This window comes from Argentina silus (genome assembly GCF_951799395.1).
Source record: "Argentina silus genome assembly, chromosome: 6".
Lineage (NCBI taxonomy): Eukaryota > Metazoa > Chordata > Actinopteri > Argentiniformes > Argentinidae > Argentina > Argentina silus.
In genome coordinates, this window is record NC_139660.1 from 20,702,116 (window position 1) to 20,723,754 (window position 21,639).

General features: G+C 46.4%; 1 protein-coding gene across 1 annotated transcript in view; it reads left to right on the forward strand.

Moving 5' to 3' along the window:
• LOC310805470 (ryanodine receptor 2-like) overlaps positions 1–21,639 on the forward strand; it is a gene marked incomplete at both ends in the record, with an annotated part of 68,817 nt that overhangs the window by 37,458 nt on the left and 9,720 nt on the right. Inside the window, 36 exons of the mRNA XM_083671178.1 lie at positions 508–584; positions 2,106–2,227; positions 2,697–2,746; positions 2,990–3,050; positions 4,147–4,394; positions 5,335–5,416; positions 6,223–6,353; positions 6,588–6,908; positions 7,461–7,701; positions 7,860–7,947; positions 8,047–8,139; positions 8,320–8,484; positions 8,866–8,925; positions 9,380–9,502; positions 10,027–10,139; positions 11,224–11,320; positions 11,790–11,917; positions 12,727–12,778; positions 13,122–13,169; positions 13,461–13,560; positions 14,113–14,192; positions 14,609–14,685; positions 14,845–14,918; positions 15,157–15,237; positions 15,529–15,617; positions 15,859–15,987; positions 16,356–16,460; positions 16,567–16,648; positions 16,732–18,065; positions 18,491–18,558; positions 18,686–18,818; positions 19,002–19,088; positions 19,386–19,568; positions 20,463–20,593; positions 20,889–20,931; positions 21,460–21,596. Coding sequence (XP_083527304.1) covers positions 508–584; positions 2,106–2,227; positions 2,697–2,746; positions 2,990–3,050; positions 4,147–4,394; positions 5,335–5,416; positions 6,223–6,353; positions 6,588–6,908; positions 7,461–7,701; positions 7,860–7,947; positions 8,047–8,139; positions 8,320–8,484; positions 8,866–8,925; positions 9,380–9,502; positions 10,027–10,139; positions 11,224–11,320; positions 11,790–11,917; positions 12,727–12,778; positions 13,122–13,169; positions 13,461–13,560; positions 14,113–14,192; positions 14,609–14,685; positions 14,845–14,918; positions 15,157–15,237; positions 15,529–15,617; positions 15,859–15,987; positions 16,356–16,460; positions 16,567–16,648; positions 16,732–18,065; positions 18,491–18,558; positions 18,686–18,818; positions 19,002–19,088; positions 19,386–19,568; positions 20,463–20,593; positions 20,889–20,931; positions 21,460–21,596 — 5,233 coding nt within the window. The remainder of the gene's footprint in view (positions 1–507; positions 585–2,105; positions 2,228–2,696; positions 2,747–2,989; positions 3,051–4,146; positions 4,395–5,334; positions 5,417–6,222; positions 6,354–6,587; positions 6,909–7,460; positions 7,702–7,859; positions 7,948–8,046; positions 8,140–8,319; positions 8,485–8,865; positions 8,926–9,379; positions 9,503–10,026; positions 10,140–11,223; positions 11,321–11,789; positions 11,918–12,726; positions 12,779–13,121; positions 13,170–13,460; positions 13,561–14,112; positions 14,193–14,608; positions 14,686–14,844; positions 14,919–15,156; positions 15,238–15,528; positions 15,618–15,858; positions 15,988–16,355; positions 16,461–16,566; positions 16,649–16,731; positions 18,066–18,490; positions 18,559–18,685; positions 18,819–19,001; positions 19,089–19,385; positions 19,569–20,462; positions 20,594–20,888; positions 20,932–21,459; positions 21,597–21,639) is intronic.

Sequence of the window (21,639 nt, forward strand, 5' to 3'; positions counted from 1 at the left end):
ACACTCATCTTTGAACCACCCTGATTGCCTTCAGGCATTTTTCACATTAAAGCACTTTTACCTCAGGGTGAATCAATCTGGGCGGCAAATGTGCAAATGTCTGTAGGGGGAAAAAAAAAAGGGGAATGATTATGAAAAAAAAGATGTGAGGAACGAAAGTTATATCTTACAGCATCCCATCAGGGGAGGCTGGTGGAGGTAGAAATCGGGTGTGTTTGATATCATTCCTCGTTCCATTCCATGACTACCTCCACCAGCCTCCACTGTAATAGACTGGGTCACTACTGCGGTGTGTTGACTCGTTGTAATGAGATGCAGAGGAGATGCAGTGGAGGCTGGTGGAGGCAGAAATCGGAGGACTCCGAGTGTAGGCGGAGGGCGCGCTGTAATGCATGGAATGGAATGACACTCATTCCATTCCATGCGTTCGTCCTCCGATTTCTGCCTCCACCAGCCTCCCCAGCATCTCATGTAATATAATGTGAAATGTTTTGTGTCTTTCCTCAGAGGTGATGCAGGCCAGAGGACAGATGACCAGAGGAGAGAGAGCTCCTCACCAGCAGCAGATTCATTTCTTTTGCAAGGTTGGTCACTGCAAACCCAGAAGCAGAAGCAAATCACCTCAAGTCTGGCGTCAGAGATATCGTAGGAGGGATATGAACCCAGTGGCGCGTGAACAGTTTCAACCCTCCGGTGCTGCTTACTTCGGCCTCAGCTATTACATTCAGACATTTTTATTTTTTCCCAGACCACACACTGATGTAATTAGTGATGTTGGGAGGTTGCCATGGGCAAACCGGTTAAGTGAAAGGACACCGTGGCTCCCGAATTGATTCAGCCATTTCGGAAATCCATGTGGCCGTGGGCATTGGAATCAGGCCATTGATTAAGCCTCCCATGCTCCTTCTAAGAAGAATAACAGAGACTCAAGCGACATTCACATGATAAGCACAAAAACAAACTGATTTTCAGTGCGCAGGCCTTCCTAATCAGCTATTGCCGAAGTGGCGTCATGGGCCATGGAGGTTTGAAGTGGCACAAGCTGTGATCCCCCCGGAGTTCAAATTAATTGGTCTGGGCACAAGCTGTGCCGTACCTTGCGTTGAGCCCAGTGCATGTCGCTTAACACGTGTAGGCGCCACAATCAGATGTGGCCGTTGACAAAACCCGCAGTCAGCCAGGCCAAACCCATAGTCAGCAAGGCCAAACCCGCAGTCAGCCAGGCCAAACCCATAGTCAGCAAGGCCAAACCCGCAGTTAGCCAGGCCAAACCCGCAGTCAGCCAGGCCCGACCCACAGTCAGCCAGGCCCGACCCACAGTCAGCCAGGCCAAACCCATAGTCAGCCAGACCAAACCCACAGTCAGCCAGGCCAAACCCACAGTCAGCCAGGCCAAACCCACAGTCAGCCAGACCAAACCCACAGTCAGCCAGACCAAACCCGCAGTCAGCCAGGCCAAACATGCAGTCAGCCAGACCAAACCCACAGTCAGCCAGGCCAAACATGCAGTCAGCCAGACCAAACCCACAGTCAGCCAGGCCAGACCTGCAGTCTCTCCATACACAGATCAGTGGAGGTTGGTGGAGCTAGAAATCAGAGGACGGAATGGGTTATGGGCGTGTTTGATACCATTCCTCATTCCATTCTATGCATTACAATGAGCCCGTCCTACCTCCACCAGCCAATACTGACAGAGATAAATGCTGAGATCAGGAAAACAACTTGAGTAAACTGGCAAGTTCACCACCATGGGGTGCTAGAGAGTCAGCAGACACTATGCCTCCTCCCTATCCATTCATTGGAACGCAATGAGGAATGGTATACCACAATGATAGCAGTTTATGACCGAAGCCTATAGGCTATGTACTGGTTAGACCATGGAGAGGCTGCTGGGACTGTGCAATTAAACCTTTTTCTTTTCATTGTAACTTGTCCTTGACCTCCCTCATCGACTTTTTCGAGTGAGGTCAAGGAGAGTTGGAGGAAAGGGAAGGATTCTACACAGTCCGAACGCCGCCTGGGATTTGATTGGACACACATTAGCAAGGGCAGGGAGTCAAGGAAATGCTAGCCAATAGACCGCTGACCTCTGACCCCTCCCACAGGTAGTCTTGCCCTTGGTGGAACAGTACCTGAAGAACCATCGCCTTTACTTCCTGTCCACCTCTGCCAGTTCCCTTGGCAACGGAGGTCACGCCTCCAACAAGGAGAAGGAGATGGTCACCAGGTACCACCAGCTGACCCCGTTGGTCCTCTCACAAACACTGTGTCTGGTCCTCCTCCTCACTGATACAGCAACACACACGCACATGCACATGCACATGCACAGACACACACACACACACACACACACAGACACACACACCCACACACACACACACAAAATACACATAGATAGTCCCTTAGCGTCTGATAGCGCGGTTACTCTAGCTGTATCTGTGTCCATATGTATACTTTTCTCTCTCTCACATATCCTCCATTATTTCTAACTGTACACACTCATAATATGCATTTCATATTTCATCTCTCTCTCTCTTTGTCTGTCTGTCTGTCTGTCTGTCTGTCTGTCTGTCTGTCTCTATCTATCTATCTATCTATCTATCTATCTATCTATCTATGTCTTTCTCTCTCTCTCTCTCTCTCTCTCTCTCTCTCTCTCTTTGCATCTCTCTATCTTTCTCTCCTCCCATCTCCAGCCTGTTCTGCAAACTGGGAGCTCTTGCCAGGCATAGGATCTCAGTGTTTGGTAAGATTGGTGGAGTTAACACTGAGCTCGAGATGTGTTGTTTACATCTCCTGTCTCTTTTGTAAATGTTCTCATCATTGCTCTGTCTGCATGCTTAGCCTATCTGTCTCCATCAGGGGAGGCTGGCGGAGGTAGAACTTGGAGGACGGGCCTCCTCTGATCTCAATACCCCTAAGCCGTAGATCCTAACAGTCTCTCAGATTAGCCTAAATATCCTTTTATCTCCTTCTGTTGTTTCTTCAGGGAGCGATGCCCCGTTCGTCGTCAGCTGTCTCCACGTACTGGCACAGTCATTAGATGCCAGGTACTGTACTGATGGCTCTCTCTCTCTCTCTCTCTCTCTGTCTCTCTCTCTCTCTTTGTCTTTCTCTCTCTTTCTCTCTCTCTCTCTCTCTCTCTCTCTCTCTCTTTCTCTTCCTCACCCAGGGTCTCATACCCTGTCACCACACGGCCGTCACCCAGGGTCATGGCACAGCTGCTGTCATGTAGGGCACTGAGGATGTCACTGTCAGGGGAGGCTGGTGGAGGTGGGCATCGGAGGACGGGCTCGTTGTAATGCACGGAATGGAATGCGGAACGGTGTTTGATACCCGACGGAGACAGATGGAGACACACGTGTGTTTGATACCGTTCCTCATTCCATTCCACGCATTTCAATGAGCCCGTCCTCCGATTTCTACCTCCACCAGCCTCCCCTGTGCGCCGTGGTGTGGGATTGGTTGGTGCTGTATCTCTGTGAGTGCCAGGGTTCCCTTGCAGAGGAGACAGCTATCTCACTGAGACGATAACGATCAGGAACACATGGAGTTGTTGTCAATGTTAAATGCGTCGTTCGGGGACTCGAGTGTGATTTATTTATTTGAAGATCCTTGCAAAAGTGAGATATTTTCCATGTTTTAAGCTACTAGATGTTTTAGAGAAGTTGTTGTCTAAATAAGAAGATGCATGTCTAAATATTTGACTCTGTCCAATAAACAGTAGTCTATTCCCAAGCAGTACATGGACACACAGGTCTTGGGGTAGTGAGGGAGTGTATGCTTAGTGGTGCTGGGAAGATGGACTCTTTATACAGAGGGTCAGTCTGCTGTTATTACACGACATATCTTCCTCATTTTTGACAGTGTTTAGAGCAGGATGGTACATTATCACTCTGTCCCTTAGGACCAGATAAAGTCTGGCACCAGTAAGGGCATTTATGATGACTGATGATTATGATGAAGGGTTATGATGACTGTTAATGATGACGATGACTGTTGATGAAGGATGATGATGAAAGATGATGACGATGATGATGACGGATGATGACTATGATGAGGATGATTATGATAATGACGACGACGGCGACGGTGAAAGGATGATGATGATGATAAAAGGTCACGATGACTCTGAAACCTCTGCAGGACATTGATGAAGACCGCCTCGGCAGAGTCTGTCAGGGCGTCTCTCCGCTCCTTCTTCGAGGCTGCAGCGGTGGACCTGGAGGTGACCGTGGAGAACATCTCCATGGCCCTCGGGTCACTAGCCCAGAGCAGAGCCCGGCCCAGAGGGGTGAGCCAGGTCCTGGGTTACACCACCACCGCCCTCCTGCCCACACTCACAGCCTTGTTTGAACATCTCAGCCACAACCGGTATGGAGAGGACCTCCTGGGTAAGTCTATTTTGTAGTATTTATTTCGGTAGACTGACTTGAGTGTTTCAGTAATTAGAAGTTAGCAGAGGTCAGTGTCACTGGGGCGTGGGGACGGAGGGGCGTGGGGACGAGGGGGGGGTTTCTGTCACCCAGATTTCTCCCTCTAATATGGGTGAATATGACTGGTGGAGGCTGGTGGAGGCAGAAATCGGAGAACAGGCTTCATTCCATTCTATTCATTACAGTGAGCCCGTCCTCCGATTTCTACCTCCACCAGCCTCCCCTGGTCTCTGTAGCCCCATGTGTTTATGTTCCTTGCCTCGGGTGAGAATAGTCCCCTTCACTGTACTTTCAAGACCCCCTGTGTTCCAAACAATCACAACAACCTGAGGTAGCATTCATAAAGTGTGAATAAATCATCTTAATCTTTAATCACAATCTTGACTGCCAACCGGAGTTCACAAGAGCCTCATACATTTTCAGTCGTATTCATCCCCTTCCTCCATATGTTAGAAACCAGGTGAGATGTCGGTGAACAGCTGGCTATCACCCCTCTTAAATCATTCATGGACGCCCTCCCCTCTACTTCCACCAGCTTTGAAACCTGATCTCATTACGTCTCTCAGTCATTCACAAGGGGAGGGCTGGTGGCATACTCTCGTCTGTCATTGATCACTATGGCCTTCCAGCCATTAGTCAGGCCCCAGTCATTACATTAATCAAAACTCACCTGTTGTAGAAGGGCTCTGCCAATGACTGTGTCAACGTTCTTCCATCCTTGGCATTGAATCAGCATGTTTGATACCATTCCTCAATCCGTTCCACGCATTACAATGAGCCCGTCCTCCGATTTCTACCTCCACAAGCTTCCCTTGCAATGAATGCAGCCAACGGGATGCTGAGTTGTAATGGAAGCTTATGAAGGTGTTACCTTACAGTCTCACCTTCTCCTCTACAGTGGACAGCGTCCAGGTGTCGTGTTACAAGATCCTCAACAGCCTCTACTCCCTGGGCACCAGCGCAAGCGTCCACATGGAGGGGTACAGTCTAAGGGGGCCAGTTTGCTGAGCAGAGCAATAAATACCTTACAACTCAAAATACTCAAGATTTTTTTATAGTAGTTTTCTCTCTCTCTCTCTCTCTCTCTCTCTCTCTCTCTATATATATATATATATATATATATATATATATATATATATATAAACAGTAACTATGTAAAACTGAAAACTGTAACTATTCAATTTGAATAGCTATTGTTTGTAAACAGTCTGAAAATGGAAAATTGGATTATGCGTCTATTACAAATATTAAGGTAAAGGCCCCAATTTGCGCATGGAAATTGTCTCTAAATGTCTTTATAGAGTTGTGTCGTGTTAAAGGGCATTCACATGATAAGTGAAAGAACAGCACTGTTTTCAAAGGATCAAAAATGCATCAATTATCATGCTTCATTTTGTAGCCAATCAAAGTATGTTCTGGAATTCTTTGGCAGTTAGTGATTTAAGCTAGCGGAATCGCTATCTAGACTTCAATTCTTGAATTCTGGTCGTGTGTGTGTGTGTGTGTGTGTGTGTGTGTGTGTGTGTGTGTGTGTGTGTGTGTGTGTGTGTGTGTCGCGCTGAACCTTGCATGTAGCTCAACACATGTCGTTTATCATGTGAATGGCCTCTTACTGGACATTACGTGACAGTATCCTCCCATGTGTGTTTGATACCATTCCTCATTCTGTTCCATGCGTTACAATGAGCCCGTTCTCCGATGTCTACCTCCACCTGCCTCCTCTGAGTGTCTGGTTGTGCTTTCCCGAGCCGTCCCCCTCGTCCTCAGTGTGAATGTGTTCCTGCAGGCAGAGGCCAGCAGCAGGGGCTTGTTTGGCAGCGCTGTCAGGGGCTTTCCCTGTTTGTTTCCTGGAGCCATCTCTGAACGAAGGCAATGCGTACTCCATCTACAACACTACGAGCCCGGCAGAGAGAGAGGGTAACACACACATGCACACACGGATGCACACACACACTCACAAACAATACATTTTTAATGGTCTGTCTTCTGACATTTGGTATTAAATGTCTTCTGCAATGTCTTGTAATCCCTCTTCCTCCTTCTTCACCTCCTCCCCCCCCCCCCTCCTTCTCCACATCATCTTCCTCCTCCTCCCTTCACCCACCTCCTCCTCCTCCTCCCCCTCTCCCCCCTCCTCTATCTCTATTTCAGATATGGGAGTTCCAGAGCAGGTAGAGGACGTGTGTCCTCTCCTCCCGTCCCTGGAGCAGGCTCTGAGGGAGGTAGAGGAGCTGGCAGAGGCTGGCACAGGGGCACGCCAGGCCCAGTGTGCCCACGTCACCGATGTCACCCTGCCCCTCCTCTGCAGCTACGTGTCTCACTGGTGGCAGCGGGGTCCAGAGGGCCTGCTGGAGAGCCCGGTCTGCACCTCTCTCACCTCCCAGCACGCCAGCACCCTGCTGGGGAACATCCTCCGCATCATCCACAAACACCTGGGCACGGTGCAGGGGGACTGGATGAAGCGCCTGGCAGGTTGGTAGCCCCACTGCTCTCTCTCTCTCTCTCTCTCTCTCTCTTTCTCTCTCTCTCTCTCTCTCTCTCTCTCTCTCCACCCTGTAGGTTATACACTGCTCTGCCTTAGGTTGGGTGTTTTCATTATAGTTGACAGGCTTCAGTCATTTCACCAACTTTATCATCCATAACGAAATTGAAAGAACAGAAAGCAAACAGTTCTCTTTCCCTCACTCCTCCAGCACAGTGCTCTCTCTCTCTGTGTGTGTGTGTGTGTGTGTGTGTGTGTGTGTGTGTGTGTGAGTGAGTGAGTGAGAGCACCAGCCCCTCCCTCTCGTGCTGTCTCACAGCTGAGGAGAAATCCTCACTCATCTACCAGGTCAAAGTAGCACCACACAAGGCTTAAAAAGAGTTTCAAGTAGGGATTTTTCCTAATCGAGTCCAGGTATGTGTACTTGTGTACTCAAGTACATGTTCATGCCCCTAATAGGTACTATAGGACTGATCCCTCAGTCATCTATCCATTAATTCCCCTTGTGTCACGATGCCTCAGTCCATTTGTCTCCTTGTCAGTTTTCTCTCAGCCAATCATCTGCAAGGCCTGCCCCCAGCTGCTAAGAAGCCACTTCCTGCCTCTGATGGAGAAGCTGAAGAAGAGGGCGGAGTCAGTGCTGCTGAAGGAGGAGCAGATGAAGACGGAGGGGCGGGGTGATGTGTCGGAGGCGGAGCTACAGATTCAGGAGAAGTTCACGGTGCTTGTGCGAGACCTCTATGCCTTCTACCCTTTCCTCATCCCGTTCGTGGACTACAATAGGTAGGGGGCACCACCGAGCGATTGGGGATGTGTTGGGGAAGATAATGTTCAGAAGTGGACATTAGCATAACAAACCGATTCTGGATGAAACATTTCTCAGATGTTTAAAATACCATTGTTCCCCATTTTGTTTATCGTTTTTTTCTTTTCTTTTTCAGAGCAAATTGGCTGCGGGAGCCACTTCCTGAGGCAGAGAGGCTGTTCAGCATGGCGGCTGAGATTTTCATATTCTGGGCTAAATCTCACGTGAGCGGCATCGCCATGCGTTGGTTGTCCTGAAAACTACTGAATCTTTGAAAATGTCTGTATTTTTACCTGTGTAATTTGTCTGATTTGCTCCCACAGAACTTCAAATGGGAGGAGCAGAACTATGTGGTCCAGAATGAGATCAACAACATGGCCTTCTTGGTCAACAATAACAACAATAAAATGTCCAAGGTGAGCACGCTGAGGGAAAGATCAGAGTTACGTCTCTAACCGACAAAGGAGACCATTCTGACCACATGACCTGACCAGGAAAAAACCTCTGGGCTATTTCGCAGTCAGGTTATGTGGTCCGGAGAAACTTAGGGCTATAAGTTAGGGTTATTATTCCATACATTATCATTTTATCCCTAGACGTCGGATCAGGAGAGGAGGAAGATGAAGAGGAAGGGAGATCGCTACTCCACACACACCTCCCTCATCGTAGCGGCCTTAAAGAGACTCCTCCCTCTAGGCCTGAGTGCGTGCTCCTCCTGCAGCCAGGGACTGATCACACTGGCCAAAAGCCGCTTCGCTCAGGTGTGGAACAAACGTGCATCTCCGCCTCCTCAGATAGTCCTAACACCGTAATATGGGATGACATGTCATAATGACCTGTCACTTCCCATATCGCTGCATCATGAATCATCGTGACATACTAATCCATTCCTCATGTCGCTCAAATGTTGGGCTCAGCGGAGGCTGGCGGAGGCAGAAACCGGAGGACAGGCTCATCGCATGGAATGAAATGAGGGAGGGTATCAAACACGTGTGTTTGATACCATTCCTCATTCCGTTCCTGCATTACAATGAGCCCGTCCTCCGATTTCTACCCCTGCCGGCCTCCGCTGGTTGGACTATAGTTCGCTCTACCATTTTCTGCTAATGTTAAAAATGGCCAATGATTGCTTTTCACAGAAGGACACGGAGGACGAGATTCGGGAGGGCATTGAGAATGGCCTATTACAGCGTCAGAGCAAGGTAATTGCAGCCATTACAGGGCATACGTGGTCTGGACCTCCACTCTCCCTTGTCACCCTGCTGTGATTTTACCACGTTGATCACTTGTGAGCCTGAGGTCCAGTCCTCCCACCATTATCAGTCTTGCATAGTACGTGCCGATCGTGTCTACCACCTCCGTCTGAAAATGTCTTTATAGGAACATGCAAGAAACTGCACAATTAGGCTGTTAATGATGATTATAGATTGGATTCATATTGGTAGCGCTTTAGCAAAACGGTCCAACACTTTGTTTGATTGTTTTTTTCGATAATGACGAATTGTTGGATTATGGGTCAAGTGGAACTTGTAGAACCCATGAGGGCAATAAGTGGTGCCTCGAGGTAATTACAGTTATTCATTTTAAAAAGTAGCCAAATAATATTTAATTATCAAAAGTTATGGATTTGCTACAAAGTTTGGAATGTTGTACCAGCAGGAGGGCCCAGGAGTGAGGTGGCAGGATGACCTCCCAGGCCTGCCAGGGAACTCCTCTGACCCCCAGACCACCGTGGAGAGGCTCCTGGATATCGCTCGTGTGCTCCACCACCTGGACCAGGTGGGCTTCTACATAACACCTTACATATGTATATAGTGTATATATACAGTACCAGTCAAAAGTTTGGACACACCTTCTCATTCAATGGTTTTTCTTTCTTTATTTTTTATTATTTTCTACATTGTAGATTAATATTGAAGACATCAAAACTATGAAGGAACACATATGGGATTATGTAGTACACAAAACTTGTGTGTGTCCTAGCCTTTCACTGGTACTGTATATATACAGTCCACACACACATCTAACATTTACAAGTACTGTCTTAATGGCTTTATAAAGGTAGTAAATGACAACTATGCTTTTAGAGGAAGTATGTACAATATTCTGAATTTATCTGCAGTCAAGTCACTTTTGCTACTTATTTTATTGACCTATTATTACTTACAGTATATTATTGTGCTGTGAAAAGTAGTAGACTGTACTATACAGTAACATTTGATTTGTATTTGACTCCTCAAGCCTCAATGTTATCTTAACGTTTGACAATGTTACAGTATGTTGACGTTTGACGTGGTCCTTAGGTGGAACACCCTCAGAGGACTAAGAAGGCAGTGTGGCACAAGGTGTTGTCCAAGCAGAGGAAGAGGGCTGTGGTGGCCTGTCTCCGAATGGCCCCCCTCTACAACCTGCCTAGGTAGGCCACATAACCTACTGTAGTAGAGTCAGGGGCGGCTGCTGGAGGTAGCTAACACACGTGTTTGATACCGTTCCTCATTCCATTCCATGCATTACCCGTCCTCAGATTTCTACCACCACCAGCCTCCCCTGAGTAGGAGTAGGTAGTTATGAGAGGCACACCAGCTTATCAAGTAAAGTAAGGGAAACCCTTCAATGAAGTACAATTAGATCACAAGTACACCACTAAGTGTAAGCCACAAATAATTGCAGTACCATATCACAAAACACTCAATTAGGAAACAGCCATCAACCGAGCACAAACAACGTGCGAAAGCGCGATACTACCACTGCATTCCTCCAGGAACGGACCACGGTAAATCATGACAACTTCATCTTATAGCTTTGGGGATAAAAGCCCTCCTGGATCTCTCCTAGGGGAATGAGGTGTCCACTAAAGCTACACTGCATCGTAAAGCGTTGCCGTCGGTGGGCATTCCTGACTAATTATAGACTGGGTTTCTCGACGTATAGTGTTTGGGAGGCAATGTAATACTCTAATGAGTCGATTCATCATAGTCCCTGTCAGGCAGATTATATGACAGGAGGGACATTACCATAGGAGAGGCTGGTGGGTCTGTGAAGTGATTTCAGGGCTGATGAGCTCCTGGTTACAGAGTAGAAGCCTGAGAAGCCCAGAAGCCACTGTCTCTGACAGCTGGGGGAATAGAAGAGTCTATCTGGGTTTATGTATGGAATAAATAAGGTACCTGGGGGCAGAGGGGAGGCTGGCGGAGGTAGAAATCGGAGGACGGACTCATTGTAAAGCACGGAATAGAATACGGGAAGTTATCCATCACCGCCTCCCCTGGTATCTCCTGCACCTCTCATTCACGTTGTCCCTCATTCCGTCCCTTGTTTCCCCATTCCGTTCCATGCATTACAATGAGCCCGTCCTCCGATTTCTACCTCCACCAGCCTCCCCTGCCTTGCAGTGTTACCAGTACGAGCATAATCATAACTCATCTTTCTCCTCTTCTGTCTCAACCCCTCCACAAACACACACACACACACACACACACACACACACACACACCCCATAGGCACAGGGCTGTCAATCTCTTCCTCCTGGGGTATGATAAGCTCTGGATATCCGCTGAGGACCACAGCTTTGAGGAGAAGTTGGTAGAGGATTTGGCTGTAAGTATTGGTAGAGGATTTGACTCTTAAGTGTCGCCATCGTTTGTATACTCAACAGGCACTCACAGATTCTACTAGACCCCAGCTGAGGGTGACTCATCACTTCCTGTTGAAGCTTGAGGTGGCAGCCTTAATGAATAACATGGGTTATACGTATTTGTTTGTGTATCTCTTCCTCCAATCTTGAATCGTATTTCCTAGTTATTGTTTGACTGAGGACAAATTTGAGATTCACATTGACTTGATGATTTGTGTGTGAAGGCTACTCTTTTTATTCGTTCATAAAACAGGTTTGGATAAAAAAAAATAATAATAAAAAAAACTCCATTATCTCTGATAATCACACGGCTGATAAAGGGTTGCCGGGCTTTTCAAGACAAACAACGACAATGAGATGATACGCAGTCCTGTGGAGAGACGGGGTGACTCACCTGGGAAGGGGGCTTCACTCTCTGTGTTTGTATTACAGAGAGCAGGAGAGAATGAGCAGTCTGAAAGAGAGGAGGAGGGAGGGGAGGGGGGGGGTGGTGCCAAGCGCATTGATCCTCTTCTCCAACTCATCACCCTCTTTAGCCGCAGCGCTCTGACAGAGAGGAGGTGTGTGTGTCTGTGTGTCTGTGTGTCTGTGTGTCTGTGTGTGTGTGTGTGTCTGTGTCTCTGTGTCTGTGTCTCTGTGTCTGTGTGTCTGTGTCTGTGTCTGTGTCTGTGTCTGAATATAACTTCTCAATAAAAGACTTTTAAAGAGGTTTTAAATCCCTCTGCAGAGGATGTATTATTGAATCATACATTAACAGTTGATCCTTTGTTCAATACTTAAAGGAGCTACACATGGCATTTTATTATATAATGGCCTTGAAAAATCTGCAGGGATTGTGGAAAGTTAGTGCCTAAAAGTAATAGCTCCCTGCCACTGTTTGGAATAGCTATGGCATTAGCATATTGATTTCTCCCGGACAGTACTGGCCACTCTGTTGTCAAATCGTAGCTTGTTACAGAAAGTAGGCAAATCAAAACTATCCGTAGCCAATATGTATTATTACCTGTTCACTGGACATGTCAGGATCTTATCTCAATGGTCTGGAGAGCTGTTTTTTGTGACGGAAGCAAGAAAGTAACAATGTCTAGAGTAAACAGACACTGTAATTGCAATTTCGACATGTGGCCACAGGGGAGCCGTATTTCATGTGTAGCTCCTTTAAAGCTTTCTCAGCAGGGGAGGCTGGTGGAGGTAGAAATCGGAGTTGTAATGCATGGAATGGACTTAAGAATTGTATCAAACACACATTCCTCATTACATTCCATGCATTACAATGGAACCGTCCTCCAAATTCTACCTCCGACAGCCTCCCCTAATTTACAACTACATCTCTCTTAGCATCTGACCTCTCTTTCCCGTCTGACCACAGTAAGCTTGGAGATGACAGCCTTTACATGTCCTATGCTGCCATCATGGCAGAGGTAAGAGTGACAGAGCATTCCACACAGCGACACCGATTGCCGTTGAGTACGTGCATATCTGCGTACGTCAGGGGAAGCTGGTGGAGGCAGAAACCAGAGGACGAACTCATTGTAATGCATGGAATGAGGAATGGTATCAAACGCGCCTCGTTCTATTCCATTCATTACAATGAGCCTGTCCTCTGATCTCTATATCCGCCATCCTCCCCTGCTGTTTCTTCTTTCACCAGCTAAGCCCTGTAGGGTACTGTACTGTACTGTACTGTGTATCACCTTGTCTTTTCGCTCTCTGCTCCTACGGTATCTCTAACGCTCTAATCTCTCTAACCAACTTCCTCCCTAGAGTTGCCATGGTGAGGGGGACGAGGAGGAGGAGGTGAAAAGCTTTGAAGTAAGAGAACAACAATGATGGAGCTATAAGCCGTTCTAATGTGAAGGGATGTCCCAAATGTATTGATTCATTGGCTAGTTGATTGTGTAGACGATTGATTGTCATAGGTTTAAATGCTTTAAGAGTGACTGAGGTAGCTGGTGGAGGTCACTCTTAATGCTCTTAAAATGAATGACAATCAATCGTCTACTCAGTCAACTAGCCAATGAACGTGTTTGATACCATTCCTCATTCCACTCCATGCATTACTATAAGCTCCAACCTCTGATTGGTTGATGTGTTGCGGACCAGGAGAAGGAGATGGAGAAACAGAAGCTGCTGTACCAGCAGGCCCGGCTGCACGACCGCGGTGCGGCAGAGATGGTCCTCCAGAACATCAGCGCCAGTCGAGGTGACCAGAACAGAACTGTCAATAGTGGGAGGGCCAATATTATTGTCATTATTTCACTGCGCTAACTCATTTAGTGCAGAGGGTGAATCAAGTCCCCCAAATGGTCAACATTCTAGAGTGCCAAGGGTGACCTTATTCACCAAAAACGCATAAATTATGATGCTTCATTTTGTAGCCAATCAAAGTATTGTTGCTAGGTAAATACCACATATAATAAAACACTTGGCACACTAGGTGGTGAGTGTTCCGGAATTCTTTGGTAGTTGATGAGTTTAGTGTATTATTCCATATTATCATATGTCCTATGTTGTCATGATATGTCTACATTTCTGCAGATATCTTTGTTGAGATGTTGTCATGACATGTCTTTGTAAAGTGTGATGAGACACCTGTGTGAAATGCACTTTTAAATAAAGTTCGATTCGATTAAGTTTGATCTGTAAGCCAATGTACTGTACTGTGATGTTTACAGGCTGTCTGAGTACGTTTAATAATGTCATGTGACAGTAACAACTTTGGTTATAGTTTGATGTCACCTCTGATCCTACCCAGGTGACATGGGGTCCATGGCGGCGTCCACTCTGAAGCTCGGCATCGCTATCCTCAATGGAGGGAACACCACTGTCCAACAGGTACAGCATGGCCACAGCAGGAGAGGCTGGTGGAGGTAGAAAATGGAGGACGGGCTCATTGTAATGCATGAAACGGAAGGAGGAATGGTATCAAACACACATGCTTGATACCATTCCTCATTCTGTTCCATGCTTTGCAATGAGCCCGTCCTTGATTTCTGCCTCCACCTGCCTCCCCTGGGCCACAGGGTTGACAACAGGCTACTTTTGGCTACAGCAAACTTTTGATTGCTAGTTCAGGCGTGGACAACTTCCAAGCTAAGGATTAATGTGCTGTTTTTCTATAACTATCAATCATCTTGACAACACTCACAATTTAAAAAAATAAACAAAACATATTTTTTTTTGTCAAAGCTAGACTGTCTCCTTATCCTGTATTCATAACGGCACTGCCACCTTGACGTTTTGTTTGACAGAAAATGTTGGATTATCTGAGAGAGAAAAGGGACGTGGGGTTCTTTCAGAGCGTGGCGGGACTCATGCAGTCCTGTAGGTAGGTAGCTACACCACAGCATAATCCTTTAAGTCACCAGTTTCAACCCCAGTTTCAGCCCCAGTTTCAGCGAGCATGGCAGGAATGCTCGCTGCCAAGAACATACATTGGACCGCACTCAACCTCTATATGTATTGTGTGGGTCTTTTTCCTGCTCAGTGTTCTGGATCTGAATGCATTTGAGAGGCAAAATAAAGCTGAGGGATTAGGCATGGCCATCGAGGAAAGCTCAGGTATGATATTCACATAGAGATCAAACATCCATTTCAATGAGGGCTTAACGTGAAGAACCTTGGCTTTGACATTGAATTTGAGATTGTACAATATATTATGTCCATAATCGATGTTTTCTGCATCTCTGTTCTCTTTAGGGGAGTATTTCTTATCATAATTTCCCCCGCCTCTTCGCTCTCTCCTTTCTCTCTCCTTTGTCTCTCTTTTCTTTTCTCTCTCTCTCTCTCTCTCTCTCAGGGGAGAAAGTGATGCCTGACGAGGAGTTGACCTGTGACCTTTTCCGTTTTCTACAGCTCCTTTGTGAGGGACACAACTCAGGTGCTCACCTCAATCATTAGAACCATATCAGACAGTTTCTATAAAAGTAGGTTCACGTCAGGGGAGGCTGGTGGAGGGAGAACTCGGACACCGGGCTCATTGGAATTCATGGAATGGAATTATGAGTTTGATATCGTTCCTCGTTCTATTCCATGCATTACAATGAGCCCGTCCTCTGATTTCTACCTCCACCAGCATCCACTGATCCACATTATAACCCCTGTGTGTTGTATCATATACAGTATATTATGCTACAGCTGAAATCCTCTCACACCTCTAAATATTCTCTAGATTTCCAGAATTATCTGAGGACACAAACAGGAAACAATACCACTGTGAACATCATCATATCCACTGTGGACTATCTTCTCAGAGTACAGGTAATTTGTTTGATTTAGCTACCAGGGCTTGCATATGATGCATTGATACAGTAGGATGATATATTACTTTATATACATATATATTGACTGATTTTATATATATATATATATATATATATTGTGTGTGTGTGTGTGTGTGTGTGTGTGTGTGTGTGTGTGTGTGTGTGTGTGTGCATGTATATGGATGTAATATTATCCAGGGTTATTACAATGAATTTAATTAATTCTCTCATGCCTCAAGGAGTCAATAAGTGACTTCTACTGGTATTATTCGGGGAAGGATGTGATCGACGAGCATGGGCAGCGCAATTTCTCCAAGGCCATCAACGTGGCGAAGCAGGTCTTCAACTCTCTGACTGAGTATATACAGGTTAGTTCAGACCTAACTGTTTCAATATTGCTATTGCTGTTTATATCCTTGGGGTTAAACCAGATGAGGCTGGTGGAGGTAGAAATCGGAGGACGAGCTCATTGAAATGCATGGAATGGAATGAGGAATGGTATCATATATCAGATATTTACTCACTGGCATCTCTCCTTCTGGCAAATCAATCAATCAAATGTATTTGTATCGGGCTTTTTACAAAGACAGTGCTTTACGACAAGAACAATGCTAAACAATATAAACAATAAATGGAATAACAACAATATGAACAAATAGCGAAACGATATGCCACTGTGTTTGGAAGTTGACTCAGGGTGAACTAGTTGATATCTCTGATATCCCATCTTGTCCAGGGACCGTGTACTGGGAACCAGCAGAGCCTGGCCCACAGTCGCCTCTGGGACGCAGTGGTGGGCTTCCTCCATGTCTTTGCTCACATGCAGATGAAACTCTCTCAGGTATGATTTTTTTTTCTGCCCATATTTTCTTTCTCTTTTACCAAAAAAGCCATCTTACAAATTGATTCTTTCTCATTCTTTTTTGTAATATATTTGCCATTCATAGGATTCAAGTCAAATTGAGCTTCTGAAAGAATTGATGGATTTACACAAGGACATGGTCGTAATGTTGTTGTCCCTGTTAGAAGGTACAGTATGATTCATATGTGTTGAGTTAAAGGATGAACTGACATTCACCATAGCGATTTACTCATTTAGATTTACTTTATAGGAAATGTAGTAAATGGAACTATCGGCAAGCAAATGGTTGACATGTTGGTGGAATCCTCGAGCAACGTTGAGATGATCCTCAAGTTCTTCGACATGTTTCTTAAGCTCAAAGACCTGACGTCCTCTGACGCCTTCAAAGAGTACGACCCGGAAGGCAAAGGCTGCATCTCCAAGAAGGACTTCCAGAGGGCCATGGAGGGCTGCAAACGCTACTCCCAACCTGAGACCCAGTTCCTCCTCTCCTGCACAGAGGCGGACGAAAGTGAGCTCCTGGATTACGAGGCCTTTGTGGACCGTTTCCATGAACCGGCCAAAGACATCGGCTTCAACATAGCCGTTCTCCTGACCAACCTCTCAGAACACATGCCCCACGACTTGCGGCTGGGTACCTTTCTGAAGCTGGCTAGGTGTGTCCTCAGCTACTTCCAGCCCTGTCTGGGTCGTATCGAGATCCTGGGCAGCGGGAAACGCATCGAGAGGGTCTACTTTGAGATCAGCGAGTCCAACCGGACACAGTGGGAGAAGCCCCAGGTGAAAGAGTCCAAGAGACAATTCATCTTTGACGTGGTCAACGAAGGTGGGGAAAAGGAGAAGATGGAGATGTTTGTCAACTTCTGCGAGGACACCATTTTTGAGATGCAGCTGGCTGCACAGATATCTGGGACAGATGCTGGGGAGAGGTCTGCGGGCAAAGAGGCAGGAGAGGAGAATGAGAAAGAGGCTGGGAAGAGTGAGGGAGGACAGAAGGAGAGCTCTAAAAATGGCATATTTTCCATCTCCACCATATGGCTCATGGTCTTCGCTCTACCCTACGGGTTAATGATGCTGTTGTCTATGCTCTCTATAAAGAACCTGAGGAGGCAGATCAAGAGGATGACTCTGAGGGATCTGCTCATGGCATTCGTTTCCCTCTTCAGAGTCATTTCCATGGGTCTGGCCCACTTCATCTGCAGTGTAACCCGCTTCTTCCTCCACGTCCTGTACATAGCCTTCATAAGCGGCCGGCTCATCGAAGGGGCCAAGAGGATGAGGGTGGTCGACCTGCTGGGAGGTATCCTTGACCCTACACAGGATGAGGTCACTGGGGGGTCGGGAGCTGAGCAACAAAGGAGATACTCGGCCATCTTCTCTTCGCAAGAGGACCTGAGGGGTCTGAGTCAGACAGCGGTATCCTCAAGGGATGCTGGTGTCCTGTCAAACATTTTTGGTCTACGGTTGAGGAGGGAGGGAGGTCAATACAGACTGATGGGTCATGACTTAACGGCTAGTCTGACTGACCTCTTCAACGTAGCTACTGGACAACGATCCACTCCTGAGCCCGCTGGGAAATATCAGGTAATACAGTTTTATTGACGTTATTATTGACGGTTTCCACTGAATGAAATATTGTTGGTGATATAGAACCATTCTTTCTCCATTGCACTTTAAGTTTACTTAATGGCATTTATGTCAATATATTTGGTCGTTATGGTTTTACTCAGTTAAACTCTCTAGTATTTTCCGTCAATATATTTGGTCATTATGGTTTTGCTCAGTTAAAGGCTATACCATTGTGTTTGTCCAAACACTATTGAGTGATAGATGTATGGTAAGTACTGCACTATAGGGTGATGTTTAATACATACTGATCAGGGGAGGCTGGTGAAGGCAGAAATCGGAGGTGTTTGATACCATTCCTCATTCCATTCCATGCATTACAATGAGCCCATCCTGCGATATCTCCCCTCACCAGCCTCCCCTGATACTGATATTGGTTACAGTTTCAAGGTGCTAGAGAGGAGGACTGTGAAGAAAGAGAGGAGAAAGTATCTGAGACAGAGAAAGCAGAGTGAGTATCTCTCAAATTCACCCTCACCCTCTAAGTCTGATTATATACCTGCCTCGATAATATCAAACAAAAAAAACTAAATTGTATGTTTTGACTGCGGGGTGCATTAAAACAGTGTATCTTTCAGAGGGGAAGACTCTGAGAAGGAGGAGGCCAAGGCTAGATGGAGAGCCAGGAGATACTCAATAAAGCCTGAGGAGCCAGAGCCTCAGGAGTCAGCCGCCTGGGAAATGATAACCACTCATCAGAAGAGACTGCTGGTGGGCAACACACACACACACATACACACACAGACGCGCACACACACACACACACACACACACACACACACACACACACACACACACACACACATACATACTCACACACACACACAATACACACAGTCACACACTACTATATTTCCATTCCTCTGAAATGATTGAAACATTTCTCATTCTCAGAACTACTTTGCGAGAAATTTCTACAACATGCGGATGCTGGCGTTGTTTGTCGCCTTTGCAATTAACTTAATTCTCCTTTTCTACAAGGTAGGTAGAGGTATGTGTTTGCCAGCGGAAATTGTCTATTAAATTGTTTGTATAAAAACACTTTCACTTATGGTTCATGCCCTAACACATATATAGTTGTTACACACAGGCTGCTGGTCTGTAAGACGGGTTGACTGCTGTCTCACTGTCCTCCTGTCTCACTGCCCCTCCAGTGTTTGATACCATTCCTCGTTCTGTTCCATGCATTTTACAATGAGCCCGTCCTCTGATTTCTACCTCCACCAGCCTTCCCTGTGCCCCTCTGTCTCCAGCGTTTTCACTGTGACTGCTTTCCAGGTGTCCTCGTCTTCCTCAGCTGTAGGTGAGGAAGAGGAGGGGGTGGTTGAGGACAGCCGCTCAGACAGTGTCCAGTTTGTCCTGGAGGAGAGCACTGGCTACATGGAACCCTCCCTCCGCTTCCTGGCCGTCGCACACACCCTCATATCCTTCTGCTGCATCATTGGCTACTACTGCCTAAAGGTATGGTACTGCCTAAAGGTATGGTACTGCCTAAAGGTACGGTACTGCCTAAAGGTACGGTACTGCCTAAAGGTATGGTACTGCTTAAAGCAGGGGTGCCCACACTTTTTCGGCTTGCGAGCTACTTTCAAAATGACCAGGTCAAAATTATCTACCTACATTAAAAAATGCTATATGACACGTGACCAGTAGAAGAGGAGCGATTTCAGACTGGCCACATTGTACGTCAATCAAGTGGCGCACTCACACTGGCTCAATTGCCTCATACCGTGCTGAAGCACAAATGTCCGTCGTAAAAAAATAAATGTCATGCGATCGACCCGCACTACTCTCGCGATCGACCGGTCGATCGTAATCAACGGATTGGGCACCCCTGGCCTAAAGGTATGGTACTGCTTAAAGGTACGGTACTGCTTAAAGGTTTGGTACTGCTTAAAGGTACGGTACTGCTTAAAGGTACAGTACTGCTTAAAGATACGGTAAGCCACAGTGGCGGGCCACAGCTATTCTACAGTGATGCTGTACAGTATACAAGGAGCATTAACGTGAATTGTACCCTGCATTCTATACTTTATGGCTCGCTGGTACTGTAGTTTCACCTGCTTCAGTTTCACCTGCTTCAGGCTGGTGGAGGTAGAAATCTGATTGTAATGCATGGAATGGAATTTGATACCATTCCTCATTCCATTCCATGCATTACAATGAGCCCATCCTCCGATTTCTACCTCCACCAGCCTCCGCTGACCTTCTTTTTAATTTAGTGCAGCATCTTCAAACAGGAAGTGCAGCTATAGTCATATAGCTGTACTTTTGAACCTTCAACCTTGCGAGTCCAAATGGCTTCTGTTGTAATCGTCTGTCCAACCCTCTTCTGTCTGTGCTTGTCACCTCCAGGTCCCGCTGGTGGTGTTCAAGAGGGAGAAGGACGTGGCCAGGAAGCTGGAGTTTGACGGCCTCTACGTCACTGAACAACCACCTGAGGAGGACATCAAAGGACAGTGGGACAGGCTGGTCATTAACACACAGTGAGTCCTTATAAGCCTTTTATAACTGCTTATAAGCCTTTCATAAGTGCGTATAAGCCTTAGTAGCTGCTTTATAAGCTCTTCTTAGCATCTATGTGTAGGACTACACAGCTCAATGGGGATAATGTTAAGGGAAGCACCCACTGGTCGCCAGCTATTAATTTTTCATGCTGGGCTTTATTTCATCGTAAATATACGCTTTTTTTATCAAACTCATTTGGTTTTTGTAGGGGAGCAAATTATGAAATTGACCATTTGGCTGTTTTATGATGTTCTTTTATGTCCCTTGTTTCAGATCATTTCCCAGCAATTACTGGGATAAGTTTGTGAAAAGGAAGGTAAGTATTCACCACACTACAGTCGGCAGCAAGAACGCTGTACGCTCAAATGAAGCAATAATGCTCTAGAGGTTGTGATTTATCTTCAATATTGTCGCAGTTAGGGGGAGTTGTATTGACAATAAATCACGGCTTCGAGGGCATTATTGCCCACAACAAATCAAAGAAAACTTAAAGTACTAAACTACAAAACGACACATCTCGTCAAGGGAACGTTACACAAATCTATTGCGGAGTAGGAATATCGGTAGGAATAATAGGTGCTTTAACTGTGACATTATCGCTTTTAAATCACGGCTTCGAACAATACCAATCACAGTGTTGTTGTTTTCGGCCTGTCACAATGCTGTTGCTTTCATCAACCCATTGTATAACAATGCGTAACGTTGAGTCAGGGCCAGCCTGTCTCACACAAGACGGTAAAATGAAAACAGACACGAGGCTAATGGACCGTCTAATGACTGTAGCAATTATGCACTCTCAATAACTTTCGTTGTTTGAGTCAATCATCCCCAACCTTTCCCTCAGGTGATGGATAAATACGGTGAGTTTTATGGCTGCGACCGCATGAGTGAACTGCTGGGCTTGGACAAGGCTGCTCTGGACTTCAGCTCCGAAGGACAGGAGAGGAGGAGGCCGAAGAGAGAGGGCGCCTGGGCGGTTGTGTGAGTGGATACGTCGTCATCAGGGGAGGCTGGTGGAGGCAGA